This window comes from Lethenteron reissneri, chromosome 3 (genome assembly GCF_015708825.2).
Source record: "Lethenteron reissneri isolate LAM-NWPU_2019-01 chromosome 3, ASM1570882v1, whole genome shotgun sequence".
In the NCBI taxonomy this organism is placed as follows: Eukaryota; Metazoa; Chordata; class Hyperoartia; order Petromyzontiformes; family Petromyzontidae; genus Lethenteron; species Lethenteron reissneri.
This window is the reverse complement of record NC_083781.1, coordinates 2,900,014-2,915,940: the sequence shown is the minus strand read 5'-3', so window position 1 is coordinate 2,915,940 and position 15,927 is coordinate 2,900,014. Positions and strand designations below refer to the sequence as shown.

Sequence of the window (15,927 nt, the reverse complement as noted above, 5' to 3'; positions counted from 1 at the left end):
TTTTAATTTTGAAAAATATGTTCTTGGTTCATGGTCGTCAACGAAAATTGTGTGAGAGTCCGTGAGTCCAGAAAGGCGAAAGGGTTAGGATAATGGCCTTGTAATCCAAAGGCCACCAGTTGGATCTCCCGCCATGATAATTAAAACTCTCCCTCCCGCCTCTGTCCACCCAGCAGTCTACATGGGCACACTACAATCCATTCGTTGGCGGGTCGCGTGTGATAACGTACAGTGGTGTGATTAAACAGTTTACCCTATTTTAACATGCATGTATCATTCTTGAGAGTTTTATGGAGGGTTCCACTTGGCATCCATGGCCCAGTTTCTTTTTCACAATGCCGAGCGAGAACCAAACGAGCATTAGGGAACAACACTCATTGTTCCACACGCAGGCTGTCAACAGAAATCTACTTGCTGTACTGCGTCCTGAAAGATGATTCCATTTCTCTATAGGTGGATGTTGCAGGCACGTCATTCTCTTTCTCGTGCGATCCGAATTGCGAGTCCACGCCATCGCAGGCATCAACCAACGTATTTGGATCCCATGGCTGTCAACCCCTTATCAGTGCCAACCTTATTACAGACCAATTCAGACCTTATTGGTCACTTTGCGCTCTTATAAATCTCAACGTTCATCCTACAAAGTCCCATCACAAGGGAAAAACACAGACAAATAGACAACACAAATGTTCTGCCCGTATTAAAACGGCTGTACTCCGTACGGACTTGAACACTCAATTTCCCTTCACAAGAATACAGGTAAATCGTATGGGTTGACAGCTATGGGGTCCATGTATGTGTAATGGTTCTCGAAGGTAGTTTTCTTATTTCCAATTCCACCCCCCCCCCAAATTATATTCCATTTGTGCTACACGTGGTGCGTCGTGAGACAAAACATCTTCCATTCAGAATCCTCGCGGCAGTGCATCACCCCATGTTCAAGAACGGCCGTGTAACATGATGTCACGTGACTGCCTCTGAGTTGAGGCCCTCTTAACGATCACCCCTTGTTAGTGACTACTCGCTTAACGACCGGCCTCCATTGAGCCCAGTGCGTAGTGTATAGTGTAGTGTATCTAGTAGTGTAGTGTATAGTAGAGTATAGCAGTGTAGTGTAGAGTAAAACCCATCTTAATGACCCCCCCCCCCGTTTGCGACTAATCACTTGACGACGGGCCTCCATAGAGCCCAACGTGTCGTGTATAGTAGTGTAGAGTATAGTGTATAGTAGTGTAGTGTATAGTAGTGTAGAGTATAGTGTAGTGTATAGTAGTGTAGGGCCTCCATATAGTCCAATGTGTTCGCTTACCAATCATTCCCCTGTTAACGACGGGCTGTTGTAGGTAAAGTAAATATTAATGAATTCATTGATTAACCATGCTTTTAATATTATGTGTTTATAATGTTGTTAGTATATTTATTTATTAATATCCATTGTTTAAAGCTTTAAAATTGTTTTTTTTTTTGGGAACGATTTAAGCCTTTAAAGTGTATTTCCTGTACTAGCTTAACGACCACATAACTTAACGACCGGTTTTGTGGAACCAATTACCGCCGTTAAGAGGGCTTCTGTTTAATCCACGAGCCTCTGTATATGAACAAGGGGCACAATGTTTAGATATCCCCCAGATTAGTGTTCTTTGCACATCAATCAAGTCAACTATTTTCATTTATCAGAGCTGGAAAATGACAAGCGAATTGAAAAGCCAATTTTTTATTGTAATTTCTCCCCAATTTCTTGTATTGGCAGAATGTTACAAAAAAAATCTTTCTTGCTGTGATTTTCCCACCTGATGATGATTGCTTGTGTTGCAATCGAAACGTCGTGATTTATTTAATTTTATACCTACGTGACTTTACCGAAAGAACCAAAGAGTATGGATTCCTGCAGTCACGAAAGCTTCAAATCTAGAATGTTACAAATCATCAATTTTCATCGCTCGCAGAGCAGTGCAACCCTCGCGTTCGGGAACGACCCGCAGAAGCATATGTCACAGAGCTACCTCTGAAATTCCATTCAAGTGACCTTTGGTCTACAGACAACAGAGGGAATCGCTTCCCCACCCACTCTGCACATGAGAGTAACGAACGCATGACAGTCAAACCGACGTTTTTATTTTTTTAGAGCTGGAATTCAGATAAATTAAATTACAGAACAAATTTTATTGGATTTGTTTTTGTGTAGTCATTGGTGACCAGGCTAAGACCATTAACTTGCTGCACTTAAGTACCTCGTTTAATCGTGTGAAGAAGGGCTGTTATCATTGGCGAATGCTAAGAGTTTTGGTTTAATCACAGGTGGCTGAAACCTGGATAAGAACCCAAGTTTTGAACAGTGCCAGCTCAACACTCTGACCTCTCAGCAACCCGGCCACAACCCAAAAACGTTGTTTAAGATCATCCAGCCAGCTCTAATCGGTCGCAAATCATCTTGAATTTCTAGCGTGGATAATAAAGAACAGCATGAGCGTGTGTGTGAACATGTGGCTTTAGAGCTCAATGAACATGAACGTATGTGCTGTAAGAGTGGGCCCGCATCTTTTTCTAATCTGGTATTTTATATCCAGCATACTTCTTGCCCATGAATAGGACAGGACCGTTATCGACACGAGCTATTTTGCACAATCTGGGGTGACAAATAGGTAACATACTTTCGTTCTGATGGAGTGCCGTCAGCTGACAACGAGCATGAGCCACAACACACAAAGAAACAAAAAGATTGAATGACGCGAGTCGCCTTCGCGCAGCTGTGATTCCTGTTTCTATGACGATCGTTTTGATGGTCTTAAAAATCCCTTCCATGGGTTCCACAGCACAATGCCCCATATCAGACCATCACATATCTGAATGTCGAATATCCTCCCTGACCGAGTAACAGGCCACACGCAGTGCAGTATTCGTGCACGGTGGTGCAGTTGTTATTTTCTACAGACGTTCACTTATCCGACTGTTTCGCACATCCACCGGTCCCAAAGTGAGTCAGATACGTGACATTGTACAGTACTGTACTTCGTGATGCTTTTTTTCAACGGTTTTACTTAACTTTATTTCTGTGTCGTGGTAAAATCTTGTCATCAAAAGTTAGTCTACTTCCTGTTGTCCAATCAATTCCAAATGTTGCACACGTACTCAGATCCGGTGACAATGCGTGCCTGTATAACAATCGGCGTCAATGAATCAATTAATTCGCTACTTTAAAGCAATTAACATTTTGTATGGACGCCTGATTATTTATATATATTTATTTGTGTGTAGGTCAAAAACGCCGCGGTCCCTAAACTCCCGAATCGCCTCGCCCAAGAAGCAGGCGCCACGTGTCTCAGGCGCCACGCCTGCTCCGTGTCAACGAGTTAAGGAAGTCATCAGTTAATTAAAGTAAGCGTTGATGTGGGAGCAGGCGACGCATCATTGACGTACTTCTCGACCGTGAGTTAAACGAAGTTGTTAATAAGACCGTTGTTTAAAAAAACACTTTTTAAAAGGAGTTTATATTACCTGACTCCAGTGCTATGATTGTTGGTGTCGGTGCATTTTGCGGGGATCACGTGGCATACACACACACACCTGCAACATAACCGGGTTCTTGTAGGATGCAGTACATCAAGTAGGTCGTTAACCTACCTGTGAAGTTTGAGTATGTTGCACTCGTAATAACTGGAGCTCCTCCAAGGACCGTTTTCCTCTGCCACCCGCAAATATTGAGAAGGCACTGAACCAACAACCTCAGCTAGAACATTTCCAAATGGGGATGTTGCCGCAGTGTAGACGATTAGCGCCCCGGACTTCCGACCAAGAGGTTTGCGGCTCAGGTTCTGGGTTCGTTCGTCGAAAGAATTGTCACGTTTCTTAGACCCCCTCCCCCCCCCTGCGTCTGTGCAGCCAGCAGCATGGATGGGTATAACCACAGGTAATCGATCAACAGGTCGTGTGTGGTGGGGTAAAGTGTAGCACTGTGAAAGAGTGCACCAACATTGCACCCACGAGACCAGGGGTGGGGAACCTTTTTTCTGCCCAGGACCATTTGGATGTTTTAGTACCAGGGGTCCTCAAACTTTTTAAACAGGGGGCCAGTTCACTGTCCCTCAGACCGTTGGAGGGCCGGACTATAGTTTAAAAAAAACTATGAACAAATTCCTATGCACACTGCATATATCTTATTTTGAAGTGAAGAAACAAAACGGGAATAAATACAATATTTAAAATGAAGAACAAGTAAAGTTAAATCAACAAACTTGCCAGTATTTCAATGGGAACTATGGGCCTGATTTTGGCTAATGAGATGGTCAATGTCCGGTTCCATATTTGTCACTGCTAGTCGTAACAAGTGATGCAAGTGTGCATGACTGCTGCTCATGGTGACAGGAATGTTATTAGTACTACATATGCAGCACGGGCATATGTAGTACTAATCACATTCCTGCATTTCCTATAAATATGCTAAATTCCTCTTGATATTGAAATTATTTTGTCAAGGCGCTCTTTCCCCCGCTTTCAACCCAGCTTATATATGCTCCAAGCTCGTGTGCTGTTTCATTCAGACGCTGTCTCCCCAACAGACCTGGTTTTCACCTGAGGACGGCTGCTTGCGTTGTGGCCGAAACGTCGTGAGAATTATTTTATTACTTCCCTTCTATGTGACTTTACCGAAAGAACCAAGAAGATGAATCCCTGCAGTCACGAAAGCTTAAAATCGAAAGATATCCTCTCCTGTAGTTGTTCCTTTGATGCTTTGCAGTGCAGCAAGCTCTTCTGTGACTTCGAAATAGTCATTCGTCGCACGAATAAAAATTTGAAGTTGTGCAGAATCACGAACATCATTGCTTTCGTCGAGTGCCAAGGAAAAATAGGAAAGTTTTTTTGTGGAGTTTTGCAAATGCTGATGCAAATTGTCTCCCATTTCTTCAATCCTCCGTGTAATTGTAGGTCCTAAAAGACTCACTGTACTAAATAAATCGGCCTTCTCTGGACACATCTCTTTGGCAACAGAAAGAAGGCATTCTTTAACAAATTCTCCCTCCACGAATGGTCTGCCAGTGCATGCTATTAGCTTGGAAACTTGAAAACTTGCTCGCAGTGATGAAATATTTAGCTGCTTCTGCTTCACAAAACTATTTCGCTGAGTTGTTAATGTATTTTTCAGTTTTAATATTTTATCTTTTCTCACTTCTCCGACCAAACAAGCATATTTATCTTTATGTTGAGTTTTATAGTGTTGACGTAAATTGTATTCTTTGAACACAGACACTATATTCTGGCATATCAGACACACAGCTCTTTCCTTGTACTGCATGAAAAAGTAATCATAAGTCCACTGTTCTTTGAATATCCTACACTCCGAGTCAATTTTTCTCTTTCTTGACATCATTGTTTCCTAGGGAGTCAAAATTGATATTAGTAAAATACCAATATATACAGCGCTACAAAAACAATATACCAGTAATAACTTTGCCCACACAGAGACATACAGACTGCACTGCCCATCAATGCAGTCTGATTGGGGGAAACTCCGCCCCCTCTCCCTCTTCCACCAATGACCGTCCTTCTCATGCAGAAAAAAAGTAACAGACAGGCAGCGGCGGCAAAAACACCCGGCGGGCCGGATAAATGTCCTCGGCGAGCCGCATGTGGCCCGCGGGCCGTAGTTTGAGGACCCCTGTTTTATACCATCATTCGCGGGCCATACAAACATTATCAACTTAAAAATTAGCCCGCTATATATTTGGTCAAACATTTAATTAACTCACCCCTAATGTGATGGGCTGGGACTGCTTCTCTTAATTGGCGAGGCGTGTGATGTTAGCTGGTATTGATGATGTTGCTACTCGCAACTGCTTTTCCAGGTTTGCTCCTCGATTTATTGAATTTCGAGTCCTGCCGGCGGTTGCCTTGGCAGGGCCACACCAAATGATTTCGCGGGCCAGACGTTCCCCACCCCTGGTCTAGACCAGTTTGTGGGCAGCTTGTGTCCCGTAGAGTCCCTGGTGGTGGCCTTGTCTCAGTGTGTCTAGGTTGTGTGTCTAGTGGGGGGTAGGGGGTCACGATTAGTGCACAAGCAACGGTGTCAAGCTTGTGGCCCACCGATGTGAAGGAGGGCCGATCACGTGGCCCACTAACTGGCCTAGGTTGTCCATCGCTGCTCTAGACGGGTTCTCCAGAGCCCCTCTCTCTCTCTTGCGTGTGAGGACCTTCTGCCAGCAGCGGCGTGAGTAAGACATTGTAGGGCTGAACCTTTACCTTTCTGTTTCGTCCCGCAGGCTTGGGTGCAACACGTGTGTACTCTGAAGGTGCTGACCAATCACGGGGAACGGGCGCGTGAGGTAAGGGAAATGCTGTCCGTGTCGTGACGTCACAGGACACTCACACGCGCACACGCACGTGTACATGTTCACTTCAAATACAATCATCAGTAGTTTGGTATTCGCGTACATATTGAAGGCGCAAGGATATCGCGAATGGAGGCGCAATGCTTCACACGCGGAGTCTGCGGTAGTTTTTGCAGCAGGGGGCGGTGTGGGTTTTTGTGGTTTCCCGATTGAAACATTTACGGGCAACTTTAGCAGATTGTAAATGCGACACGGGCATACGTGGCCTACTCTCGTTCAGATCATATCACGTCGTCTTTAATTGCACGTGGTCCAATGCACCCGCAGTGTTCGTGGAACTTTTTTTGTTGTTGCAAAGATTAAGAGCGTTCCATAATCAGCAGATTTTGCGCGGTGCAGAGATATTTTTCCAAAATCAGATTGGCTCCCCATATTTCTGAAGCCGATCTGCTTGACGTGCACATGGGCAATGTAGTGTCCCTCCTGTCTTGCGCCAAGCTCAAGACGAGTGCCACACTCTCAGTTCCTAGTGACACAAGCGAGAGAGATGCCATGATCCCATTCATTAACCGTTGGCATCAACATCATCTTAGAGGTTTATGTTTCACTCATTTACTTTCCAGAACGCTGCTAGGCTGGCTGCCTTGCAGTAGAGATTATCGGCTTTAGGCACTACTACTAGGGTACAAGCTTTTACCTATCTTTACTGATTTTATGTTAAAGTATTGTACCCTTTATTTATATAATCCTACGAGCAGGTTAATACACATGAAGACAAACTAAGGCGAAATGGATGTGGCTGGGTGCAACATCCATTCCCGGAACAGCTTTCCGGACTCTTTCTGGATGAAATAAAGCACTGGGTTTAGATCTTAAAGTTGTTGGTGAGAGTTGATCCTTGAGTTGACTCTGAACAAGATTGGGAGTCAGTGGTGAGATCAGCGGATTGGCAGGAAGTGGGTTCATTTACGGGTGCAGATGATACTTATCCATGTGCCGACGATCCTTGGGTGTAATCCAGTATGGTGCAACGCACACACACACACATTGCACTCCCCAGTGTTGTGCATAATAAAATAACTTGGGCTAAATAGTTTGGGGGAAAATATACGTTTTATTTCCCTATCAAGCGGCAAAATATGTTGTAAAGTCGTACAGACATTCTAAGGAAAACATCATTCATATCGACAGGGCGAAATCAACAAATGCTGACAAGAGATGAAATGAGCTCACGATATACATGCATTAAATCGCAAGTGTAAAGATATTCTTTTTTAATATTCATATATATTGTATGTAATCGGTGCACATAACGTCTGCTGCCACTTGAGGTGGGTGCTACCATTCACCACAATGCTTCAAATGAAGTGGATTCGTGAATCCATCCGCGATCCTGAATTGTGACAATTCTTTGACTCTCCGGTAGTGGTGAATCGTTCCACCCCTAAGTAGGAATCGTGTATACGTGTGTGTACATGTTATAGCACCAGTTCACACCGGTACACCTTTTCCACTGGCACATCCGAGCCAGTGCATGGACCCCACATAGCACAGGCTGTTTTCCGCTTGCTATGTTCTGTGCCCGATCCAGAACCAAACAGTGATGTGCGCTGGCCTTACACGATGTTGGAATCTCGCTCAGGAGTTTATTGCATGCGACGTCAGTCGGTGCTATTCGAACACAGCATGAGTACATCATCTACAAGTGTCTCGACCTGTCCACTGTGTCGAGCTGCCTTGGAATGGCCCCGGTGTGGCTCGGTTTGCACAGTGGAAAAGAGGTCTAAAGGGGGTTCAAAGCCATGTGACACCGTGTTGGCCATTTCCACCTGGCAGAGCACACCACCACCCCCCTTCCCCCGCCCCTGCGTGTGCAATCTTTGAAACAACTCTCTCTGCCAAGGTGACTCGGCTGGATGGAAGCAGCGCCCGGCCCGTCAACTTTTTGCGAAGTGCACCGTGAATCGTGAGCGTTGTTTATCCCCCGCGGCAACAAGCTCTCCGTCAAGTATAACTCGTATTAGCACCATTAGTATTATTACACCTGCAAATAAAGCCAATACAAAGCAGAGGCAGTTTATAATATGTAACGCTCAGTTCGAGAACTTACATGAATAACGTGAAGGCGTCAATCAACTTAAGCGTCTTTTTAACTCAAGACTCTTCACTATGAATAATAATTCTCAAACCCTATTTCAATCCACTGCTGGATGGCAGCTTCCCTGCTTCACCGTAATAGTCAGTGCGGGTTGGTAAAGAGGAAGGCCCAGGGCTGGTTAAGGTTTAATTCACCATTTGATGATAGTCGCGGTTGAGAATCTAACTCGCGTTGCTGGGTTAATCGCGCAATGTGCAAACTACTGTGCCACCCTCCTGATGTGTTAATGTAGGAAAAAAAAAGAACATTGATATAATGCAAGTTAACTTTTTATCAATATTAAAATATAGATTGCATGCGTGTTTATTTGACGAATGATGACTTTACCGAAATAACCAAAGAGTATGGATTCCTGCAGTCACGAAAGCTTCAGATCAAGATTGATGATTTAATGATGAAGTATTTTAATGTACCACTTACATTTAAAGTATATATTTAAAGAACAGCATGAGGCTGATGGAATATCTGTCCAAAGATGGGATTATTATTGTGTTTAAGCTGAGTTTAACAAAGGCCTATCATTATTTCTGTGATTAAAATTGATATATATTTTTTACTCTTGTATTTATGAAACGAAGTTAAATATTAGGCGACATATTTAGTGGCAAAAACACTTAACGCTTATTTCAGCCTGACATGTGCGTTTGCCCGTCGAATCTGTCGACCTATCGATAATTGACGGCACTGCGGTGACGTCAATTTTGGGCAGCGCGTGACACCACGCAGTCGTGTTAGACGGTTAATAGCCTGAGCCACTTCCAAGTTATGGAGAAATAATCTGCAAAATCACTTTTTTCCTTAAAGAGCGCAACAAACGCAACTTTCCACAAGAGGAACACACGTGCCGGTGAATACACAACCACCCAAAACACGTGTTAACACAAATGCTTTGGTTCACCAGTAGCATATATTCCTTCCACGAGTCATCACGCGGGGGGATGGGGGGAGGCGATGGTCATTTTGGCTGCTTCGATCAAAACACATCTGGAAGGACAGGGGGGAGGCACTTTTGGTATAACCACCCCCAAGGCTGTTGATGATTCCTGGGGACCGGTTAGCACAGGGGGTCGGCAACCGGCGGATCCGGAGCCGCATGCGGTGGCCATTTGGCTGGCCGCTCGTGGCTCTTTGACTGCCCCCTAGTGGGTCTTTGACTGCCCCCTAGTGGGTCTTTGACTGCCCCTTTGTGACTCTTTGGATGCCCCCTTGTGACTTTGGCTGTCTCCTTGTGGCTCTTTGACTGCCCCCTTGAGGCTCTTTGGATGCCCCCTTGTGGCTCTTTGACTGCTCCCTTGTGACTCTTTGGTTCTCTCCTTGTGGCTCTTTGGATGCCCCCTTGTGACTCATTGGTTGTCTCCTTGTTGCTCTTTGGATGCCCCCTTGTGGGTCTTTGACTGCTCCCTTCTGGCTCTTTGGATGCCCCCTAGCGGCTTTTCGGCTGCCCCCGTGTAGGCAGCAGTTTTTTTAATTAAATCTTTTATTAAATCTTAAACATAATTTAACGGAAAGATAATTTATTAAATATGGCAGGGAATGGGTCTTGGTGATGACAAAATGTGCAGTCAAACTGTATTGTTAAAGAATAACTAAAGGGGGAAAACTAAAATAGCGCAGTTTATTCCATCACCTATTTAGTTTATTTAAGTAAAAAATTGTCATCTGTTGAATACCTGCTGCTGTGTTTGTGTACAAGTAGCTCTGCGTGTGATGCGGCTCTCGGAACTATTTTGGTCAAAGACAAAAACAAAAATGCTTCTTCTTCTTCTTTGAAAGGTTGCCGACCCCGTGGCTAGCACACAAGGTGTGCGCACCTTAAACGTAACCATCTCTGTATACGCTTGACCCCATGAACACCAGCACTCCGGAGAATGTGGCCTGCAGCTTATTCTCAGCCCCCCCTTGCGTGTTCTCTCGTTGCGACGACAGCTCCAGCCACACGCTGTCGCCCACTTCCACCTCCAGCAAGACGCTCTCAGCAAAGACGTTCACGCTGCAACTTTGCTTCGGCCCGTTGCAGTTTTGGGAGACGACCTCGCCGTTTTTGTAGAGGCCCACGCACACGTCCATGTCGCTGTTAAAGCTGTAGGCAAAGTTGTGCACGCCGGCGAGGGCGGCCTGGAATTTACCTGAGGTGCTGTTGTAGTGATTTCCCCTGTTGTAGATGACCTCCCGAAATTTGATGCGGGAGGGGACGCGGGGGTTTAGCATGGAGGACTTGACCGTGAACGCTGCCAAGTCCGGACAGCAGCCCTTGGATTTACCCTGAGCCCGTTTCAGCTTCGGCCTTTCACCAACTCCGACGCGACTTTGGTTAAACGCCACCTCGGTCACCTTTGGTGGCCAAGACGATCTGGAATGGTTTAAGAAAGCACGTGCACTCGTCGACAACGCCTTACGCCTAGCTTTCCTACCCGAGCCCGTCAGACGCGTGGGACACGGAGGACAATGTGACGAGAAATTTACTTCACAAGCACGTCTAATAGGCGGTTGTTGGGGAGTTACTGGAGGACACGGACTTGGCGTGTGGTTATTGCCGGGTGGGCCTGGAGGGCCGGGGAGGCCGGGTGGCCCCGGCTGGCAGTAGCAGTTATCATTGCACACACCTCTCGGTCCCGGCGGTCCAACTTGCCCCACCAGCCCCAGTGGTCCCGGCAGCCCCATCAGTCCCGTCATACCTGATGCTCCTGGATTCCCTCTTTCTCCCGGAGGTCCACATGGTCCCTTTCCAGGAGGCCCACAGGGCCCAGGGTGCCCTGGGATTCCTGGGTCACCCTGAGGCCCTGGGTCTCCCTTCGGGCCTGGAAAGCCAGAACTACCCGGCGGCCCAGAGAGTCCACACTCCCCCTGTACACCTAGCGGCCCCTGCATCCCTGCTGGCCCTGGCCTTCCTGGGAGCCCAATAGCACCCACGGGGCCGGGAGGCCCTTCCTTCCCTCCGCCACCCGGCTTTCCAGGTGGGCCGGATCTCCCCGGATGCCCTTTCAAGCCTGGACCACCTGGCAGTCCTCTATCTCCTGGAACCCCGTGGTCCCCTTGTATTCCCTCTAGTCCTTCCGTCCCTGGAGGTCCCATTATACCATCCCCTCCGGGAAGGCCCTTCGGACCCGTGTCTCCCTTTGGCCCGGGCAGCCCCTGGATACCAACAGGACCTTGCAGACCTTGACTTCCAAGTGCTCCAGAGCAACCTTTAGTGCCTTTCTCTCCTTTGGCCCCCGGCGGTCCAGGTTCTCCAGGTGCGGCTGGGGAACCGGGCGGACCAGGCAGTCCACGTGGACCAGTCGAGCCACTGTCGCCAGGGAATCCCATCAACCCCAAATTTCCCTTCTCGCCCTTTGCTCCCTTCACGCATGGCTGTGCCAGCGCGGGGTCTCCTTTGTCTCCTTTCTGTCCCCTGCAGTCATTCGCCCTGCAGACCCCATTCGAGCCAGGGGGCCCCGGAGGTCCTGGATAACCAGGCAAGCCAATGTCCCGGTAGCCATTGGCCTGGCAGCGAGGATCTGAAACAAATAAATAAAGTGACAAAACCAGGAATTCACGTTGTTAATAATAATACTTTCATTTCATATAGCGGTGTTATTCCTGCCAACAGCATCCCACAATGTTGTACATTAATTATATATGAGGACCAAATCCCATATACGCGGTTGGCTATGCACGGCGCAAAAGAAGCCCAACACACATACACACCAAGCAAATGATAAACCTACTACCAAGCAAAATAATCAAATAATAAACAAATTACGAAACGGCAACAACACACAGAGCACAAGCAACAACACGGGTTATCACAACAAAGAATTGAGTCTACGAGGTCTACACATCCCGGACCACAATCCCAACTTCCCAACCAAGCCAGGAAACCTTCACAGGAGTGGCGACTGGTGGAGTGGCCAAAAAGTTAAGACTCATTTATATAAATTTCCAAAAAGTGATTACTGTACCTATCTTTCAACACATGCCTAGATGAATAAAAAGGCATTTAATTCAGATGTTAATAACATGATGGAGTTGATTTGTCGAATGTGGAGTGGCAGGATATTCCAGACTGCATGGGGCTGCGCAAGAGAAAGCTCATCTACTGGTGGTTGAAAGTTTTACTTTTGGGGTGGAGAGCAGAGCCTAGAGGAGACGGAACGAACAACCCGGAGAGGCGAGTAAACGATCTTCTTGATTGTACCAGATAATATTGTCTATTACATAATTTCAACTAGTAACGTGCACAGTATTCTAAGAGAGAGAACGAGTGGGGTGCAAAGAGAAAGCACAGTCAAGCAAGAAGGCAGGCCATGCGGTGAACTGCTGCTAGCTCTTGCCCAAGCGCTTGCCGTCTTCTATATATTCAGGTGTTATTGGCCAATTAATAAGTGCTTACACGTGGGAGGAAACTTGAGCACGCGAAGAAAACCCCAAGCGTGCCAAGGGGGCAGATGGAAAAAAGTGGAGTCCACATTTTTTTTCTGCACTGTCCTCTCCTGGCGAGCCAAGGTATGGCACCTCGACGCCCATGGGAAGGGAGTTTCACAACTATTGTGTGACCCACCAATCCTCGCCTCTACAGGGCTTGATTAGAGGCGTGTGCCGCCACCACCACCACCAACATGGGTGTTTTGTATAGCTAATACCTGATTTCTTTTGGAGCACAGACACAGTGGTTAACGCGCTACGCTACGAATTCAATGGTCTGAGTTTGATTCCCGGCCATGGCCATATCAGTGCAGAGTGATATTTGCACTTATCCTGGGTGGCCCCGATTCATTGACCGACACTGATAAGTGTGGTGAAGAATGGTCCATTAACTCTTACGGCCGGCAAGGGCGCTGAGCGGTTGTGTTGTGTTTGCGTGCGATGAGCTTGTCCCTGTGTGTGGTTTGCGCGCGTGCCTTTGTGATGCGTGCATGTTTACGGGCGCTTTTTGTTTTTGCCTGTGGTTGGGGTGGGGGGTGAACGTGGCGATGAACGAATGCTCCTCGACCCGTATCCATGTGATGACCATGTGATGCTTGCGAGGGGGCTTAAAATGCGATGGTGACAGCTCTCTGGATTACTTGCGGTGATGTCATGGGAAATGCATCCCCTACGAGATCTTGGAAAGGCAGTGGCATGGTGACGAAGTTTTGTGGAGCCGATAAAAAAAGACGGCGTTGTCGATAGGCATAGTCTATGCACAGTGATTGGTCTGCAGAGCACGCGACACTCGGTGGTCACGTGACCTCCGTGGTTGTGATGCAAAGTTGCCATCCCAGTTTTCTTACTCGGGGGAGTAGCAATCAAATTTGTCGACATTTGGGAAACTACATGTTTTTTTTCTTCCAATTAAGCACCTACGTTTTCTCAGCTGCTCGTAATCCAAGTGTGGTCTTCCAGGGGAGACCACGTGTTGAGCATCTATTCTAGAAGCTGTCCCCTCGCAACTACTGCGGGCATCTTTAGGAGTTGAACTCCGTGGGGAAATGGTGTGGCCACTCGTGCTGGTGACGTTTGTGAGCAGCGATTGCCCTAAAATTGTCCTTGGATATCGTGGCATTTGAGCTGGATCCGCAACTGAGTGATTGGTCGCGCAATTTGGTTGCATGCAACTGAATCACTTGCATACATTCATGTTTATGTAACCAGTTGCGAGCAGTTGTGCAACTGGCTGCTCACGGTAGAAACAAACTATGCTGAACAATCAAGAGTCGAACTGCTCTATAATTTGTAACGCGTATTTCATCATGTGCTGCACATTCGTGAGCTATGATTGGCCGTTAAAATCTTGAATACCCCGTCTGATTTCCTTGTTGCGCAACTACTCGCACAGATATGGATAAAGCAGCCACAGGCGAAATTTTACAATTTCGAGAGCGATCCGGTTGCACTCTGTGATGCAGACACTTGGCTTGCATGCATCATGAGAGGTAGAGAGAGGGAACTTGGCAAGTCCTGATCTTGTGGTCCCATCCCAACGATAATGGCTATGTATCATGTAGGTACCCAGTAAAAATGCAACGTTTGTCCAATGTCAGGCCAATGCAGGTCTAGAGGTGCTACCCGCATGTCAACAACGTTGGCCTAACGTTGCACGTTTAAAATATTATTTGAACTTGTGATATGATGCACAGGATTTACTGACTCTCGTCGAGAGAGAACGACTCGGAAGCACGAGCAACCACAGATATCTCTAATACAGGTTTTTTTTGGGGGGGGTTAGATCACGTAAATAAATAAAAATGTGTCGTTAAACCCACCACCACCCACCACAGCCAATTAGTAAGGTTTGTCACGTAAACAGAAAATGCCAATTCGTTATTCTGTTTACGTGACAAATCTTACTAATTGGCTGTGTCGGGTGGTTGTGAGTTTAACGACACATTTATTATTACGCGATCTAACCCCATAAAAGACCTGTATTATGGATGATATTGGTCACGAAAGCCCACATGTTAAACTAACCACAGAGATGCAAGAAGGCGTCGATGCGATGAGCTGACGCCAACAACTGCCCAAGCTCTGCTGTCCTCTCTATATCGAGGTGTGATTGGCCAATGAATGAGTGTTTACATGGGTGGACAGCAATGAGGAGGGACGTTTTTCTTACCTAGATATGTAGCTCCATGGCTACAGTGAAAAGTGACGCTCAGCAGCAAAGCATAGACCAACTCCTTCCTCTTCATCGTGAGGATCTGTGCAACAGCCATGGACAGAAGGGTACCTTATTAACCAACAAAAGCAGATACCACATGAACAACGTGCGGTGCATCAGTATCACTCTGGGGTCGCCACCTCTGAGGCACAACACATGCAGGACATATCAAGGAAAGAAGAATATCTCTCAATGCTGGAAGACGGGAGAACTATATAAACACGGAGACAATTTCAACCGAGAAGATGGGTATAAGCTGAGCAATAATTGTAACGACGTTATTAACCTAGCAAAGTCGTAACTTTCTGTGGTGCTTCCATCCTTTCTGCCGTTTGGCTGTTATCTCCGACTCTCTGAGTTGCATTACCCTGTTGGTTGCCTCTGCATTAACAGGCTGGGATCTCACTAACATGGCCACCTCTGCTCCCTGAGCCTCGATGTATCGATGGTTCTGGCTGTGTGTGTTATTTTCGAGTTTCTTATGCCTCAACAGTATAGAAAATGGCTATTATTCCCCACAAACTTTGCTTTTGGAGTGGTGAGAAACATCAATTTCATGGATGGATGGATGGAGCGGCTGGAGAGAGGGAGTGAGTGGAAGGAGTGGCAAGGGGGTGGCTGGGCCCCTTCTGGCCAAACTCGTGCAGCTTCGATGGAGAGGATGCACCCCTCAATCTCTGTGGCGAGATGGCGACAGCACCATACGGCTACGGGTGCTGTACACTGCGGGGTTCAACTACACCGCCCATTGATTGTCTTTGCCCCCAGTTTTATCTCTCGATTGTGAGAAATGGTGTCTCATCACGAGACATAGAATCCATTCGGAT

The 15,927-nt window shown here is 46.7% G+C and overlaps 1 protein-coding gene across 1 annotated transcript in view; it reads right to left on the bottom strand.

Annotated features, from left to right (window-relative positions):
• Positions 1 to 7,423: 7,423 nt before the first annotated feature.
• LOC133347772 (collagen alpha-1(I) chain-like) overlaps positions 7,424 to 15,927 on the bottom strand; it is a 41,985-nt gene continuing 33,481 nt past the window's right edge. The window contains exons 6-7 of the mRNA XM_061560367.1: positions 15,056 to 15,169; positions 7,424 to 11,978 (exon numbers count right to left, since the gene is read on the bottom strand). Coding sequence (XP_061416351.1) covers positions 10,294 to 11,978; positions 15,056 to 15,169 — 1,799 coding nt within the window. The 3' untranslated portion in view covers positions 7,424 to 10,293. The remainder of the gene's footprint in view (positions 11,979 to 15,055; positions 15,170 to 15,927) is intronic.